This window comes from Tachyglossus aculeatus, chromosome 4, assembly GCF_015852505.1.
Source record: "Tachyglossus aculeatus isolate mTacAcu1 chromosome 4, mTacAcu1.pri, whole genome shotgun sequence".
In the NCBI taxonomy this organism is placed as follows: Eukaryota; Metazoa; Chordata; class Mammalia; order Monotremata; family Tachyglossidae; genus Tachyglossus; species Tachyglossus aculeatus.
Window position 1 is genome coordinate 107711066 of NC_052069.1, and position 16935 is coordinate 107728000.

The 16935-nt window shown below is 49.7% G+C and overlaps 1 protein-coding gene across 1 annotated transcript in view; it reads right to left on the reverse strand.

Moving 5' to 3' along the window:
- Nucleotides 1–6918: 6918 nt before the first annotated feature.
- The window catches only part of NOTCH1 (notch receptor 1), a 68869-nt gene continuing 58852 nt past the window's right edge, over nucleotides 6919–16935 (reverse strand). The window contains exons 26-34 of the mRNA XM_038745877.1: nucleotides 15798–16178; nucleotides 14607–14755; nucleotides 13691–13907; nucleotides 13329–13416; nucleotides 12841–13006; nucleotides 11760–12055; nucleotides 9596–9743; nucleotides 9373–9470; nucleotides 6919–8622 (exon numbers count right to left, since the gene is read on the reverse strand). Of these exons, the coding sequence (XP_038601805.1) occupies nucleotides 7186–8622; nucleotides 9373–9470; nucleotides 9596–9743; nucleotides 11760–12055; nucleotides 12841–13006; nucleotides 13329–13416; nucleotides 13691–13907; nucleotides 14607–14755; nucleotides 15798–16178 (2980 nt within the window). The 3' untranslated portion in view covers nucleotides 6919–7185. The remainder of the gene's footprint in view (nucleotides 8623–9372; nucleotides 9471–9595; nucleotides 9744–11759; nucleotides 12056–12840; nucleotides 13007–13328; nucleotides 13417–13690; nucleotides 13908–14606; nucleotides 14756–15797; nucleotides 16179–16935) is intronic.

Genomic DNA, 16935 nt, shown 5'->3' on the forward strand with positions numbered 1-16935 from the left:
CTTGTCTGCTGCGTGACCTCGGGCAAGTCACTTCACTTCTCTGTGTCTCAGTTCCCTCATCTGTAAAATAGAGATTAAGACCGTGAGCCCCGTGTGGGACAAGGACTGTGTTCAACCTGATTAACTTGCATCTACCCCAGCGCTTAGAACATTGCTTGGCACATAGTAAGCACTTAACAAGGAATAATTATTATTGTTATCTTGGCAAAAGCTGGGGACTCTGGAGGGTTTGGAAAGTAAGCTACCTTCCCTAACTCCTGAACCATCTTATTCCTGAGCTTCTGAGTTAGCAGTTTGGGAAGGTGACCTAAATTGAGTTGGGGCAGGGGTATCCCCACTCTAAGTTTCCTGGTGGTCCCATTTTTTCTAACCATCAGCTATGATCCTCTCCTCTTGGTTTAGCACTCCTCCCCCCACCTCCTGGCAGTCTGTAAATTCTCTTTGGGAGGGGAAGGGTTAGAGATTCTTTTTTTTCTTTTGACTCCTATTATTCACTGTTTTTGTGTAACAGCTTAACCCTGAAGGTGGTGACCCCTTCTCTAGGAAAAGGGCTTAGGGCCTCATTCTCTCTGCTGGGTTCATGACCTGCTCAAGGCTAGTCCTAAGGAGAGGCAAGTGGCATTTCACCGGAGTGGAAGCTTTCTCTTAAAAATAGAAATAAAATTCTCACTCAGCATCCGACACCAGCCCGACCTGCTCCCCTCCTGCTGGTTTGCATTTGTTTCCTCTCAGTGCTTCAGCAGAGCCAAGACCACAGTGACCCTCTAACCTCTGCTCAGCTACCCAGGAAATGGGAAGAATACTTCTGGGTTGGGCTGCCTCATCAGACAAATCCCAAAGTCAGTTTGGAGTTTCCAGTCTGTATTTTTAAAATACAGAGAGTGATGAACGACTTTTGCTTTTAATTAAAGGAGGACAAATTCAGTCAGTTTGTTCATAGTCATGTCTGTCTCCCCCTCTAGACTGTTAGCTCATTATGGACAGGAACATATCTGCTAATTCAGTTGTATTGTACTCTCCTAAGCACTTAGTACAGTGTTCCGCACATAGTAAGTGCTCAATAAATACCACTGATTAAGTGATTGTGGAATCAAGGGACTTCTGATGTATTGTACTCTCCCAAGAGCTTAGCACACTGTAAACACTCATTAAATACCATTGATTGATTGATTGTGGAATCAAGGGACTTCTGATATATTGTACTCTCCCAAGAGCTTAGTTCAGTGCTGTGCACATAGCAAGTGCTCAATAAATACCACTGATTGATTGTGGAATCAAGGGACTTCTGATGTACTGTACTCTCCCAAGAGCTTAGCACACTGTAAATGCTCAATACCATTGATTGATTGATTGTGGAATCAAGGGACTCCTGATATATTGTACTCTCCCAAGAGCTTAGTACAGTGCTCTGCACACTATAAGTGCTCAATAAATACAACCGAGTGAATGAATAGTGCTCAGTAAATATGATTGATTGATTTATTCCTTGCTACTAGAAGTGGTTAAAGAGGTGGTTGGGACAACACATGTCCTTTTTCATTCATTGCTTTTTCATTCATTCATTTCATTCACAGCATCTCTGAAATTTCCATTCAAGAAGGCTTCCCCAGCTCCCCTCATTTCCTCTTCTCCCTCTCCCTTCTGGATTGCCCTTGCAGCCTTTATTCACCCCTCTGTCAGCACCACAGCACTAATGTACTTACCCGTAATTTATTGATATTAATGCCCGTCTACCCCTCTAGACTGTATAAACTTGTGGGCTGGGAACGTGTCTACCAACTGTTATAGTGTACTCTCCCAAGCGCTTAGTACAGTATTGATTGATTACTTTGCATGCAGTAAGCGCTCATTCAATCAATCAAGGCTATGTAGTGAGTACTTACTATATGCAGAGCACTGTACTAGATACTTCGGAGAGTGCAGTACAACAGAGTTGGTAGACACGTTCCCCTCCCCAAAACAAGCTATGATTGATTGACATTGATTGATAAGTGATATCGAGTTTGCCCCAGTGTCCTGATCAACCAATATTAAAGGAGCTAGTTCTTAAGCCTTAGTTGCTTTGGGGGCAGACTCCTTCCTTCCTCCAGATACTTGCATTTACCTAAAAGATTCCCTGATCAATCAATCATATTTGAGTGCTACTGTATGTAGCGCACTCGACTAAGTGCTTGAGAGAGTACGGTTTAACAGCTGGTAGACATATTCCCCAACCACAATGGGTTTACAGTCTCGAGGGGGAGACAGACATTAATATAAATTATGGTTGTCGACAAGTTCCGTTATGAAAGAAATTTCCATCCTTCACTGCATTTGCGGTTTTTATTTAAGGAGTAGGGAGTTACTTCATTTTGCTTGGATGGTTTAAGTGCTTTAAAGTAAATGATTTGGTAATCCTTTATCCGAGAATTAGAATTACTGAAAGTATGTTGTGAGATGGAGGTTCTGAGCCCTCAATGTTATCCTTCCCCCATCCTCTCTTCTGCTGATTCCCCATTGCATTTAGGTATATATACTCTATTGCTTCCTCCTACCTGTAATTTCCCCTCCCAGGGTCACACCTGGAGAATTTTCAGTACTCTACCAGTCTTGACTATACCGGAGGGAGAGTCAAGCAAGAGGCATACCCATTCCATTCCTAGCTTGGGCAGTAGCTAGAGAGTAGAAGGCAATCTGCTACCAGTCAAAACTCACCTGCACTGGGCAGCAGCGGCATGGGAGAGACTCGGGGACAGAGACTCAAGTTTACTGCACGGAAGGAGGCAATGGTAAACCGCTTCTGTATTTTTACCAAGAAAACTCTATGGATCCACTACCAGAGCGATGGCAGATGGAGGTGGGGCGTTCTGGGAGAGATGTGTCCAAGGCGTCGCTATGGGTCAGACACGACTCGACAGCATAAGCCAAGACCTGTAATCTATTTTAGTGTCTGTCTCCCCCGTTCCTTAAAGACAGGGATCGTGTCTGTGTCTGTCGTACTGTTCCAAGCCCTTAGTAAGGTACTCTGCACACAGCATTCATTCATTCAGTGGTATTTATTGAGCGCTTACTGTGTGCAGATCACTGTACTAAGCCGCTTGGGAAAGTACAACAATAAACAGACACATTCCCTGCCCACAACGAGCTTTCCGTCTAGATGAGGGGAGACAGTCATTAATGTAAAAAAAAATTGCAGATATGTACCTAAGTTCTGTGGGGCTGGGAAGGGGGAAGAACTGAGGGAGCAAGTCAGGGTGATGTAGAAGGGACTGGAAGAAGAGGAAAGCGGAGGGGAGCTGTATGGGAAGGCCTCCTGGAGGAGGTGCCCCTTCAAAAAGGCTTTGAAGGGGGAAGACTACTTGTCTGTGGGACTTGAGGAGGGAGGGCGTTCCACGTCAGAGGCAGGACATGGGCGAGGGGTTGATGGCGAAACAGGATGGAGGCACAGTGACGTTAGCATTAGAAGAGCATTAGTTGAAATCACGTGCTCGCTATATTAATTGATTCTACAACTCAAGCGCACTTCTCGGAGGCCAAAACTTCCAGAGGCACAACTGCATTCCTCTTGACCAATCAACTAATAGCATTAATTGAACACCCATGAGCAGAGCATTGTACTAAACACATGGGAGAACACAAGATCCCTGCCAATCACCTTAATAATAATACTAGTAAAATCTAACCTAGAGATTTAAAACATAGCTTCCTTCCCAGGATGTAATACTAGTAAACTCTAAACTAGAGATTTAAAGCATAGCTTCCTCCCCAGGATGTAATTACTTGTAAAATCTAAACTAGAGATTTAAAACAAAGCTTCCTTCTCAGGATTTCTCCCGTCCCTCCATTGAAGCTAATTTCCACCCACATCTGGTGACAGTACAGTGACACTGGTACGGAGAGCGGGGTGGGTCTGTTGGGGTTTTGAATCTATCCTCCAGCTTCTAAGTTGTTTCCAGGCCCTGTTCCAATTGCCTTTGCAAGAGAAGCATTTACATTTGTTTAAAAGCTGATTCTCACATATGGAGGTTGCCCAGTCCCAGACTTCAGTACGTGGCTTGTTGGTGGGAAGGAAGATTAGCTAACCCTAAAGCCTCAAGATGGTTTCAAAAAGCATCTCCTTTAGGAACAAAGAATGTAGCCATAAAGTACAAAACAACTGTGGGCTTTTTCCTTTTTAGAGGGGGCTTTGCCAATCCTGCTCTACCAAACAGAATTCTAGAACTCCGTGCCTACTCTTTCTTTTCTGACATGAAGGCCATGAAGAGTATAATACCCAATGTCCCTCTGGCCCACGGACAGTGACAGTATGCATTTGCGGGGGGGTTCCGCATATGGGTTGGTCAATCCTATGACCAGCCCAGCCCCAAGAAACTAAAGGTCCCAACAGAAGGTGTTGGCTGGGCTCTGAGCTCAGATCGCCTCACCCGGAAACCTATTTACCAAACTGATGCCGCCCAAGCTGCCCTTGTTTTGCCATCCTGTCCCATTTACGCACTGGTCAGTTAAAATCCTTTTAAATGTTTAATTTTCTCATTGCCACATCACCAAGAATGCGACTCAAGTGAGAAGGAACAGGTAGACTGGACATACATGGAATTTTTACGTTATCCATCACATCAAGACCGCCCCCCCCCCCCCACAGCCAAGGAAAGCCCCCGATCTGCTTCCCTGTTGTTTCCAACTGGAGGACGTGGGTTGCTCCAGAGACATTGGCCACCCTTCTTTCAGCTCACCATTGCATTCCTTCATCCAAAAGAAGCCCTCATTTCCTATCCCCGCCCTCTCCTCCTGCCAGAGTAGAAGACCACATTCAGTTTTAGTAAAATCTAGATGCCGGCGGGCATCATTTATTGCAAATCAGTTAACCGGAAAAAATACATCATTTTTGCAAACTACAACTTTGCAGGAAGGTAACTTTATAACAGAAGTTTTTTTTTTTCGTAAACTACACTCTAGTTTATAAAACACAGAAAGAATCAACACCATAAATGTCTAATCATGCACATTAGCGATGCCAAAATATTGGGACTGGAAGATGCTTTGGGAACCCCAATCCGAGAGAATGGGGGACAGACCAGACTGCTTATTTGGCAATTCACTTGAGAGGGAGAATTTCATCTCCTCTCTCATCTTTTTCCTACGCCCTCAATGAATAAATTTAATTCTGCATATGTTCAACCACTACATTCTTCCTGTCGATGGAACTGTGTTTGACAACAATATTCTGACATCTCTAATCACCATGATATGTTTAAGACTTGCTCATTTAGATTTTTGAAACAAAATCCACCGCTTAAGATTTATTTACAAACATTAAATCTGCCACAGGCTTATACTGTATTACGTTTGCTTTTTTCCCCCTCCAACTTTCAAGGACGCTGACCTTCTCAAAGACCCAGCCCTTGAAACAAGCAAGATCATCATGTCGACATTTAAAGAGAGAAACAAAAGACTCAGCTGCCCAGTTCTTGGTTTGTGTCTTCCATTAGGGCTCGTAAAGTCCCTTTTTACAAAAAGAGACGGTTCACACTCAAAACTTGAAAACAGCTGCAATTCAAAGGTCAAGATCCCAAATGGGAAAAGGGTATCTGGGAGAAACCAAAATAATACAGCCTGGGCAGGTGTAATGTTCTGTTATAACCTTTTATTTAGGGTGTTACGACTGGTCTGGCACACCTCCTGTTAAAACAAACCAAAATAATGACAATTTTAAGAAATGATAAAAGATAAGAGCTGCTATCCTGAAAATAAGGACATGATTCCAAGGTCCAAGTGAAGGGTCTCCATTATTCAGTCTGGAATAAACATTCACGGTGGAATGATGTCTCTTTCTCCTGCACTGATGAGGCCATACACTCCCTTTTCCCCTTTTTTCTTTCCCCTAAATATTACTGGAATTCTTCCCAGTTGTTCTTGTAGCATCTCAGGGTGTGGATGATTTGGGCTTGGCCCCTCAGCTAGTACAGCTCTGCAGTCTGAAATTGATACTAGACAGTGTTTAAATACTAAAAGACAAAACATTGAAAGAAATAAGCTCAAGACCAATGTACAACTCTATAATACTGAAACTTTAAACAAAGATTCATGATTGATGTTGGAAAAAGTGTGCCCTCAAGATGCCCGAGAGAACATTTCAACAATCCTTTTCTATTGAAACTCAAAACCTCATTTTTGGGTGGCATCTCAGATGTAATCATTAAGCCAACCTTGCAGACGAGTACAGGCCCACGTGCCCCAGATCAAAGAAATGTATCTTCCATTTCCTCTCATGATGGAATCAGTTAGTTCACATAGGGATGTGGGCTCTTGGATGAACACTGGAGTCTCTGCCAAGTAGATGATGATGATGACGATGATGATGATGGTATTTGTTAAGCGCTTACTATGTGCCAAGCACTGTTCTAAGCGCTGTAGTAAATACAAGGTGATCAGGTGGTCCCACGTGGGGCTCACGATCTCAATCCCCGTTTTACAGATGAGGTAACTGAGGCACAGAGAAGTGAAGTGACTTGCCCAAGGTCACACAGCAGACAAGTGGCAGAAGTGGTATTAGAACTCATGACCTTCTGACTCCCGGGATGGTTATCTTCAATCTGCCGAAAGCTGTAGATAGCGTTAGGAGTAGAAGGAAGAGACAGGTAGTGGCCCTGGTTTACTCTGGATCTAGTGAAAATCTTTGCAGGCCCACAGATTTCATTAACTTATCTGCAATGCTGATTTAAAGTATTCCCTTTCGCTTCGCAATCCCCCCCCCCCCCCCCCCCCCGGCCCCTCCCGCCCCCGCCTCCCCCCCACTCCCCTGACATACCCTTAATGTTTCTTTCTGGGTTTTCAAAGGAAATCAATAAATAACAGGCATTTTATAATCACGAATCTTTGCTTATACTTTACATGCACAAAAAACCTCATATTAATGAAGGAAAAATCATTTCCTCTACAGACTTACAGGTTTAACTTTCTTAGACCAGAACTGAATCGAAGCTATCGTCTCAAGTCCTAAACGATAAAACGTATAAATAAAAAAGGCAGTGTTTCCAGGTAAAATAAAAGTACATAAATAAATACTAAAAAAACAATTACAATTTTCTGTCTTACTTTGTATAAAAAAGGTAGGGAAAAAAAATCCTTCAGTCAAAAGCCCGGCATCCATAAGAGGGCTAAGAACCCTTCCTCTTGCGTTGTTCGGAAGTTCCAGCGCTCCGAGGTTTACTTGAATGCATCCGGAATGTGCGCTATTTGAGACTGCATACTCGTGGGTGGGCTGGAGATGCCTTCGGACCAATCTGAGATGTTAGAGTGAGGGGAGGAACTGGACCACTGGTCGGGTGACTCGGGGGATGGGGTTAAAAAAGGGTGGTCCGGAACCTGGAGTTGGTGGTTGGGTGTGTTGTCCAAGGGTGAGGAGTAGCTGTGCTGAGACGGCGGGGTTAGGAACTGAGTCGTGGTCAGGGGCTGGGCCAGGGACGACGGCAGGGGCGTCGGCAGGATCTGGGTCTCCTGAGGCAAGATGGGGTGGACGGCCAGGCTGGCGCTGCCCAGCTGCTGCACATCCGGCTGGCTCAACTCATTACTGAGGAAATTCTGGCCCATGTGGCTGCTGGCACCGGGGTTAGCACCGAGGTGCTGCTGTTGCTGCTGCTGCTGCATGTTTTGCTGCTGTAGCTGCTGCTGCTGCTGAATCTGCTGCAGCTGCTGCGCCGGCGCCAGGTGCGGCTGGGTGGTCAGCCGGGTATTAGGCAGGCCTTGGTAGCTCATCATCTGGGACAGGGTGGTGGTGGTGGCCAGGCCGCCGTGGAGCGGGGCCATCAGGCCGTGCTGGAGCGCCGGGGCGGTGGGCGGGTGGGCCCCGGCCTGGACGCCGCCCCTCATCGGGTTATACTGGTTGGGGACCATCCCGTTCTGCAGCCTGGACAGCCACTCGCACTGCCCGCCCACCGGGAAATTCACCGAGCCCCCGCCGCCCAGGGCCGCGCCGGGGCCAGAGACGGGGAGGTGCGACAGGCGCGGCGGCGGCGGCGCGGCGTCGAAGGCCAGGCGGTTGGCGCCGCCCAGCGCCGCCGCCATCTCCTGCTTCCCGGCCAGGTTCAGGTGGCTGAGGCTCAGGTGGGCGTCGGGCATGCCCGGCAGGTGGTTCAGGGGCACGGACGGCGACTGCTGGAACGGGGAGGCCAGCAGGGGCGGGGAGGCCACGTCCGAAAGGTACCCGCGGGGCGACTCGAGCGAGTCGACGGGAGAGAGCACGCCGGAGCTGTCCAGCAGGCAGCCCTTCCCGTCCTGCGACTTCTTCCTCCTGGCCTTGATGTCTTTGGGGTCCTTGCCGGTGCAGCCGGAGCCCTTGGTGCTGGGCTTCCGGCTCTTCTTCCCCTGCACGGCGGGCTTCAGGTTGCCCATGTAGCTGTTGGGGGAGCAGAGCGGAGGGGACAGAGTGGGAGCCCCCAGGGGTCCGTTGTGCAGCGGGGGGCTGCGCACCAAGTTGTACTCGTCCAGCAGCCGCACGATGTCGTGGTGCATGCGCTCCTGGGCGATGTCCCGGGGCAGCCGGTCCATGTGGTCGGTGATGTCCCGGTTGGCAAAGTGATCCAGCAGCACCTTGGCCGTCTCGTAGCTCCCTTCCCTAGCCGCCAGGAAGAGTGGCGTCTCCTCCTGGGGACGTGGGGGGGAAGCCAAAGTTTAGGAGAGTTACGCGAGCCAGAAGGAAGAGCCCCGCGCCGCCAAGAAGGTCTGCGGCCGGGATCGTTAAGTACCTGCCCGGATCCCATGACGGGCAAATGTGGGGTGCTCGGTCAGTCTATCGGTCAACCCTTTTTATTGAGCGCACACTGTGAACAGAGAGCACTGTACTATGTGCTTGGGAGAGTACACTATGACAATAAAAACAGACACGTTCCCTGCCCACAATAAGCTTAGAGTCTGGAGGGGGAGGTTCTGTGGTATCTGCTAAGCACCGTACACATCACTAGGGGAGGGGCAAAATAATCATGTGGGGGTACAGTCCCTGTCCCACGTGGGGCTCCCCTTGGCATTGCCCCTTGGTAACGATAACTGTAACGATAACAAAACTGTTACTCACTGTGTGCCCAGCATTATACTACACGTTAGGGCATGTACAAGATAAGTCAGGACTCAACAGTTTCAGTAGGAGGGAGAACAGGTACTGAATCCCCATTTTGCAGATGAGGGAACTGAGGCACAGGAGTGAAGTGACTTGCCCAAGGTCATGAAAGGAGGGATGAGTAGAAGCCACGTCCTCTACCTCCTGCCACGAGGCCAAGCTGCTGGTACTTAGGACGTGACGGGCTGTGGCCTGTTGGAGGCTACCCTGGTGGGGGGCCGGCACGCTTCTCGGTGACAAGGGACCCATCCCGCACGGGCAGGTGCTCCGCCCCATCTCACCTTGTTGTTCTGCATGTCCTTATTGGCCCCATTTTTCAGCAACACAATGGCAGCATCTACATTATTGACGGCGGCGGCCCAGTGCAGCGCCGATTTGCCTGAGGAAAGGACGCATGCTCAAGCCCGATTCCCTCCAGGTCCCTTTTCTCCCCCTCCCCACCCTGTGTCACACCACCGACCTCCCCCGACCCCAGGGCCCAGCGTTCCCCGAGACCCAACACACCTAAGTCATCGACCGCGTTGACATCGGCGTGGCAGTTGATCAGGTCCTCCAACATGCCCTCCACGGCCAGGCGGGCGGCAAGGATCAGCGGGGTGGTGCCGTCATGCATGCGGGCATCCAGGTCTGTGGCTCGGTTCCGGATGAGAATCTGTCCACGGGGGTGAGAGAAAAGGGGTTGGAACCGGGAAGGGTTGGGTCACCATCCCTTTGGAAGGCACTGTTTAGAAAAATACAGACGTGGGCAAGACGAGAGCGACTGGACCGCAAAGCTAAGGGGACGCCGGGAACACTGTCTGCTGTGTGACCTTGGGCAAGTCACTTCACTCTTCTGGGCCTCAGTTACCTCATCTGAAAAATGGGGGCTAAGACTGTGAGCCCCATGTGGGACAGGGACGGTATCCAACCTGATTAGCTTGTATCTACTCCAGCGCTTAGTATGGTGCCTGGTACTCCTCCCCCTCTCCATCCCCCCAGCCTTACCTCCTTCCCCTCCCCACAGCACCTGTATATATGTATATCTGTTTGTACGTATTTATTACTCTATTTTACTTGTACATATTCTATTTATTTTATTTTGTTAATATGTTTTGTTTTGTTCTCTGTCTCCCCCTTCTAGACTGTGAGCCCACTGTTGGGTAGGGACCGTCTCAATATGTTGCCAACTTGTACTTTCCAAGCGCTTAATTAGTACAGTGCTCTGCACACAGTAAGCGCTCAATAAATACGATTGAATGAGTGAATGAATAGTACTTAACAAATACCATTAAAAAAAAAGTTTCTGGGTCATGGGAGGTGTGACGACAAGCAGTGTAGCCTAGTGGAAAGGGCATGGGTCTGGAAGTTTGGGGAACTGGGTTCTTATTCTAGCTCTGCCACTTGCCTGCTGTGTGGCCTTGGCTAAGTCACTTCACTTCCACGTGCCTCAGTTCCCTCATCTGTAAAATGGGATCTGACACCTTTTCTCCCTCCAGCTTAAGACTATGAGCCCCATGCGGGACAGGGCCTGGGTCCAACCAGACTTTCTTGTAACCACCCCAGTGCTTAATACAGTGACTGCAAACAATAAGAAGGGAATTGGGCTCCTTCTCCCTCTAGTGATTTCAGAAAATAGACTCAACACCTCTAAGTAACATGAAATCAAAAGATCTAGCGATTCCACTAAAGTGAAACTGCAAGATCTGAACTCATTTCTAATAAATTAAAAATTATGCAAGTTATGTTTTCTCTACCACCCCCCGCCACAGGCACACCTTTCTAACCTATAGACAGCTAATTATCACCAAGATGGTAATATTATTATTATTATTATCATATTTGTTAAGCACTTACTCTATGTCAAGCACTGAGGTAGATACAAATTAATCAGGTCAGACATGGGACTCACATTCTAAGTAGGAGGGAGAACGGGCATTTAATCCTCATTTTGTTGTTGGGGAAACTGAGGCACACAATTTAAGTGATTTGCCCAAGGTCACACAGGAGGCAAACGGCAGAGCCGACATTAGAACTCAGGACCTCTGCAGGTCCATACTTTGCCACTGTATCGTGCTGCTCCTCCTGGAACAAGAACTGTTCTCGTTTCCTTGAACAAATGTTTTCAATATAATAATAATAATGATGGCATTTATTAAGCGCTTACTATGTGCAAAGCACTGTTCTAAGCGCTGAATAATGATGGCATTTATTAAGCCCTTACAATGTGCAAAGCACTGTTCTAAGTGCTGGGGAGGCTACAAGGTGATCAGGTTGTCCCACGGGGGGCTCACGGTCTTCACCCCCATTTTACAGTTGAGGTAACTGAGGTACAGAGAAGTTAAGTGACTTGCCCAAAGTCACACAGCTGACAATTGGCGGAGCCGGGATTTGAACCCATGACCTCTGACTCCAAAGCCCGTGCTCTTTCCACTGAGCCACGTATGTAATTTGAATACTGCCGTGAAATTAGGGAACATCAGTCCGATCGGATAGAACGTGGAGTAATGCCGGAAGAAACCCGCCCGGAGAGCGGGTTGGGGTGCGTATTCTGCAAATGCAAAATTTTCCTTCCTGCAAGGTTCATCGCTCTGCTCCTCTCCCAACTCCCAGGTTAGAGTACTGAGGGCTCAGTTCCCTAGAGACACTGTCTCTAAAGCCCGAGGAATGCCAGCAGGCCAACGGAGGGTACCTGGAATACTCCCTGAGCATCAGCAGAGACAGCCGCGTGAAGAGGGGTCCGGCCCATGTTGTCCTGGATGTTTGCATCCGCGCTGGCCTCCAGCAGGCGCTTGGCCGCATCCGAGCGGGAATACCTGGCGGCCAGGTGCAAGGCCGTCTCCCCGGTGCGGTCCGTCTGGTTGTGCAGGCTGGCACCTTGGTAGATGAAGTCTGAGATGACGGCGGGGGCATCTTCCTCCTCTTCGCTGTTGCCCGTCTCCAGGCCCCCACCGCTGCACGAAGCGATCATCAAGGGGGTGAATCCATCTGCGAAGGGAAGAGCAGCAGCAATGAAAGAGTCAGCCACATCCCGAAAGGTGGACACCCCCCCGGACCTCCCCGCAGCCCCGGTCCGGACCTATTTCACCTCAACGAAACCAGAGCCCGTTCTGGTGTTCTGAAAAAGCAGAAACTCTCCCTCCCCACCTAATCGTCTTATCCGATGGAGTGGTGTAATGACAAGAGCCCTGAACAGGAAATTAAGGGTTGTGGGTTCTAATCCCTGCCCAGCGGCTGAATTGTTGTGCGACTCGCACAAAGTCACTTAACCGCTCTGAGCTTCCGCTTCCCCACCATTTAAAAATATTCGCCCACGACCTCCTAACGATGATAAGAGGATAAACTTTGGCTATTCTTTTCAGAAACCCCCAATGGCTTTCCTAAACATTTCCAAAGCAACCACTGCACGGCGAGTCCAAGGAAAATCATTTTGGGGAAACGGCTGATGAGAAGTGCTTCCTGAATTACACTTCTGGGCTGGTAAAGCCTTCTTGAAATCCCCTCAAGAACGGAAAACAGAGAGCTCTCCGGGAATCTGAAATGCTCCTTCTACCCGTTTGGCGGGGCAAGCCTCCAGGACGAGAAGCCTGGAGTTCGGCTGATCGGCACGATCGGCGGGGAGAGATGGGGATGGCACACGTTAGGGATGGGAAGAGCTGCTGCAGAGGTCCCCCTTTGGGGAGGTGTTTGCCTGAGTTGTTTAGCTTAGAAATGAAAAGGGAGAGAGTGGCAGGAGATTAAGGAACCGTCAGAGCCAAAGAGCATCTCCTTACCGGGACCTCTCACATTGACGTCCATAGAATCCGCATCAATCTCGCCCTGAGGCGGAGTGGGGGCCATGGAAGAGATGCGGAGGTCGGCTGCGTCCAAGTGCTGCTGCGTCCATTGACGGTGGTCCGCCTGGTCATCCACGTCGGGCAGCATGGCTTGTTCTTCGAACTAATGATGGAAGCGATGCGGGAACATCATTCTCCAGGTGCTCCGGAGCGAGGGAAGGGAACTAAAGGGCGTTCTTGATCTGTCCCCTCTCCCAGCGGAGACAGGCAAGCCTCCTCCCTGGTCCTCCTTCCGAGGAGGCTCCGTGTGGTGGTCAGATAAGTTTGTTTCCGCCTCTATGGACGTTCTCGATCTATCCCCTCTCCCAGCGGAGACAGGCAAGCCTCCTCCCTGGTCCTCCTTCCGAGGAGGCTCCGTGTGGCGGTCAGATAAGTTTGTTTCCGCCTCTATGGAGCGGGGAGCCGCGCGCGGTCGCCCCACTCACCTTGAATTTCTTCGTCTCCAGGTCGTCATCTCCCCATTCGTTCTGGTTGTCGTCCATCAGGGCTCCCTCCGAGACATTCTTCAGCGGTCTTGAGGGTGGAAAGGGAGGCAGGACGGACACTGAGCCCAGCCCTCTCCCATCCAACTTCCCCCTCCGACCCCAACCCTCTGAGAAGCACTGTGCTCGGAAAGACTATAATCCTCTAGGAGAGCTCTCTATAGAAGGGAGAGGCCTCAGCACCCCCGGTAAAAACGATCCTGAGCTGGTCGCCCCGCTGGTCACCCCACCGCCCCACGCTCCCGACGTCTTCGCAAAGCACCGCGGGTACCGGCAGCCACAAGACCCCAGCCCCGGTGACGTACTTCAGCCCGACCGAATCCTCGCCCAGCGGCTCTCGGCGCTTCTTCTTGCTCGACTCGGTCACCTTGAAGCCTTCCGGGAACCACAGCTGGCCGTGCTCCCGGCGGCGCTTCCGAGACATCAGCACCCCAACCATGACCAAGACCAGTACCACCAAGGGGGCCACCACCACGTACTTAAGGTGCAACTGGGAGCTGTTGGAAGGTTCCACCGTCGCACCTAGAAGAGAGCAGGGCAGGCGGAGACAGTGAGACATGAAGCTGAGCGGCAAACCAGCGAACGGGGAGAAAATGGAGTGAAATTAGTTCATAAAGGCACCTCGCCTGCACTACGCCATTCCTCTCTCCACCCCCGCCCCCCCCCATCGCCAAAAAAGGGTCATTTTATATGCTATTAATCAGAATTGCAAACTATCACTAAATTCTCTCCAGCACCAGTCGACTGTATCTGGAGACAGCTTTACTTTTTTCTCCTTTAAGGGAAAGGATTAGCAAACTTCAAATCACTGCACTCTCATTGAGCTGTTAAGACAAAGGATTTAGGGGGGATTTTCAAGATACAAACTTCAACTCCTCACATGACACCGATCAATTTTTTTTTTTTAAGAAAGAGCTGTAATGATTTTGAAATAATACCCAACAAAGCAAATTAAAAAGAGAGGTAGGCGGGGGGGGGGGGGGGGTGCGTGTTGGGGGAGGGGGGCAGTACACCAAGAACTTTTATTAATGTAGATTTCCTGGCCCCTCCATGCCAAACTCCCCCCCACCCCACCCCAAAAAAACCCCACAATGACAAAACACAAGGTTATGAGGAGTTGGTCAACTTAGTCTAGACTGGGGCACAATTGGTGCATGATTGGCCTGGAGCACGGAAAGTTTCACAGCCCATCCAACCAGAAAGCCCAGTGGCTCCACTTACTCTTGACGTCTTCGATCTTGTATGGGATGTTGAGGTTCCCCATGGAGGCCAGGGCACCCAAGAAAGCCGCCACATCCGTTGCGCTCTGGAAGCACTGTGAGGATGACTGGATACACTGGCGATTGTCGATTTCCAGATACACAATTGATCTGTACAAAAGGAGGCAAAGAAAGACAGCAACAGGGAGAGTGAGCGTAAAAGCCAGTGAGAATTGGGGGGTTTTCCCCCCCAACTCGCCATCCACACCCAAAAGGTTCTGGGAGGAGCACAGATTGATTTCAACAGCTGGGGAGATTTCCAAGGGTTAATGTCCTTGGAAGAATCCACCTGAGGGCCTTTCACTGGAGCATCCCCAAGGGCTGAGCATCATAGGGAAACCTCAAGACCTCTGAAGGCTGCTGCTTCTTCGAAATAGTATTTATTAAGCACTTACTATATACCAGGCACAGTACTTAGCACTGGGATACAAACAAGCTAATCAGGTTGGACACAGTCCGTGGCCCACACGGGGCTCAAGGATCACAGCTGGCCTTTGAACTAACCTGATACTCACTCACCCTGGATCCTAAAAAAGTTCATCTGAGGCAGCTAAGTTGTGGTTCCCTTTAATGTGCCACCTTAGGATCCCATTTTGGATTCTGATTTAGGGACTACATTGGGTATTTACGGATGGGAATATATAACCGGTCCTGATTAGACAAATGCCAGAGGGCAGGACGAACTTAGCGCGATTAGTTCCAGAAGGGGAACTGCCCTTCTGGAACAACCCAATCTCTTGGGGTGGGAGGCTTTTGGAAACCACTGATCAGTCAGAGCTCTAAGTTTCTTTTACTTATTAAGTGCTTACTATGTACCAGGCACTGTACTAAGCGCTGGGGTAGATACAAGCTAATCAGATTGGACACAGTCCCTGACCCACAGGGGCTCACGGTCTTACCCCCCATTTTACAGATGAGGTAACTTAGGTAACAAGAGTTAATCGACTTGCCCTGGGTCACCCAGCAGACAAGTGACTCAACCGGGGTTAAAACTCAGGCCCCAGTGTTCTTTCCACTAGGCCACACTGCTTTCTTCTTTGGGGGTAATCACGAGTGTGGGGCGGGGAAGAGGAGGAGGAAAGGGAGTTGGGACGGAAGGATGCCAGAGCCACCCCGGCTCCACCGAGACCCCCGAAGAGAGCCGAGCGCTCACCCTCGGATGTCCATCTGGTCCAGCTCTCTCCGCTGTCTGCCCGCAACCGCGGCCCTATCCTCGGTCGACCTCTTGATGTGGTGTTTCTTCAGCTCCTCCTCGTTGCCGAAGTAGGGGTAGATCATGGACTCGCCGTTCTCGTCAGTCTTGAAGACCACGTTGGTGTGTAGCACCCGGCTGAGCTCCCGCAGGAAGTTGAAGGAGTTATTCTTCAGGATCTCCGGCGGCGTGAGCACCACGACCACCAGGGTGCCGTCGGCCAACTTCTCTGGCATGTTCTCCGCGCAGTCCAGGCCGTCCCACTCACACTCGGCGTTGTTGCAGCCCTGGTCGCAGTGGCCGTCCCGGAAATGGTCTTTGCAGTACTGGTCGTACAGGGGGCTATGGGGGAAAAACAAATTCGGCCGGTCACCGTGTCGTTCCCCGCTAACCCCCCGGGACAAACCGTCCTCTTGGCCCTGACGATCATAATGATGGTATTTGCTAAGCGCTTCCTATGTGCCAAGCACTGGGGTGGACACACAGCTAAGACTGCTTCAAGAGGCCTCCCTGGATTGAGCCTATTTTCCCAGATTGCTCTCCCTTCTGCGTCGTCTAAGCACTTGGACCTGTGACCTCTGGAGAGTAGACAGTCACTGCACCCCCAGCCCTCAACACTTATGTACATGTCTTTAAATGATACATTATGAATTATTTATTTATATTGTTGTTTCGTCTCCCCCTCTAGACTGTAAGATCGTTACGGGCAGGGAACATGTCTGTTAATTCTGTTGTACTGTCCTCTGCACATAGCGCTCAATTAATACCGTTGATTTACTGACTTAGGAGCCACTGCTTTTTTTTCCCCCCAGGGGTGGAAATGCATCATCAGTGGTGATTATTGAGCACTCAATGTGTGTGGGACACTGTAGTAAGCGATTAATGCATGAAACTCTGGTGTTGGGCAACCTTTCAATCTCTCCTCAGCTCGCCTTTGGGACCATTACTTCCCCAAATCCTGGCTTCCATCCATCATCAATCAATCAATGGCATTTATTGGGTGCTTACTAAGCGCAGAGCACAGTACTAAGGCAGGTGGAAGAATACAGTACCAAAGTATTAGCAGACACACTCCCTGCCCATAGTGAGCTTACAGTCT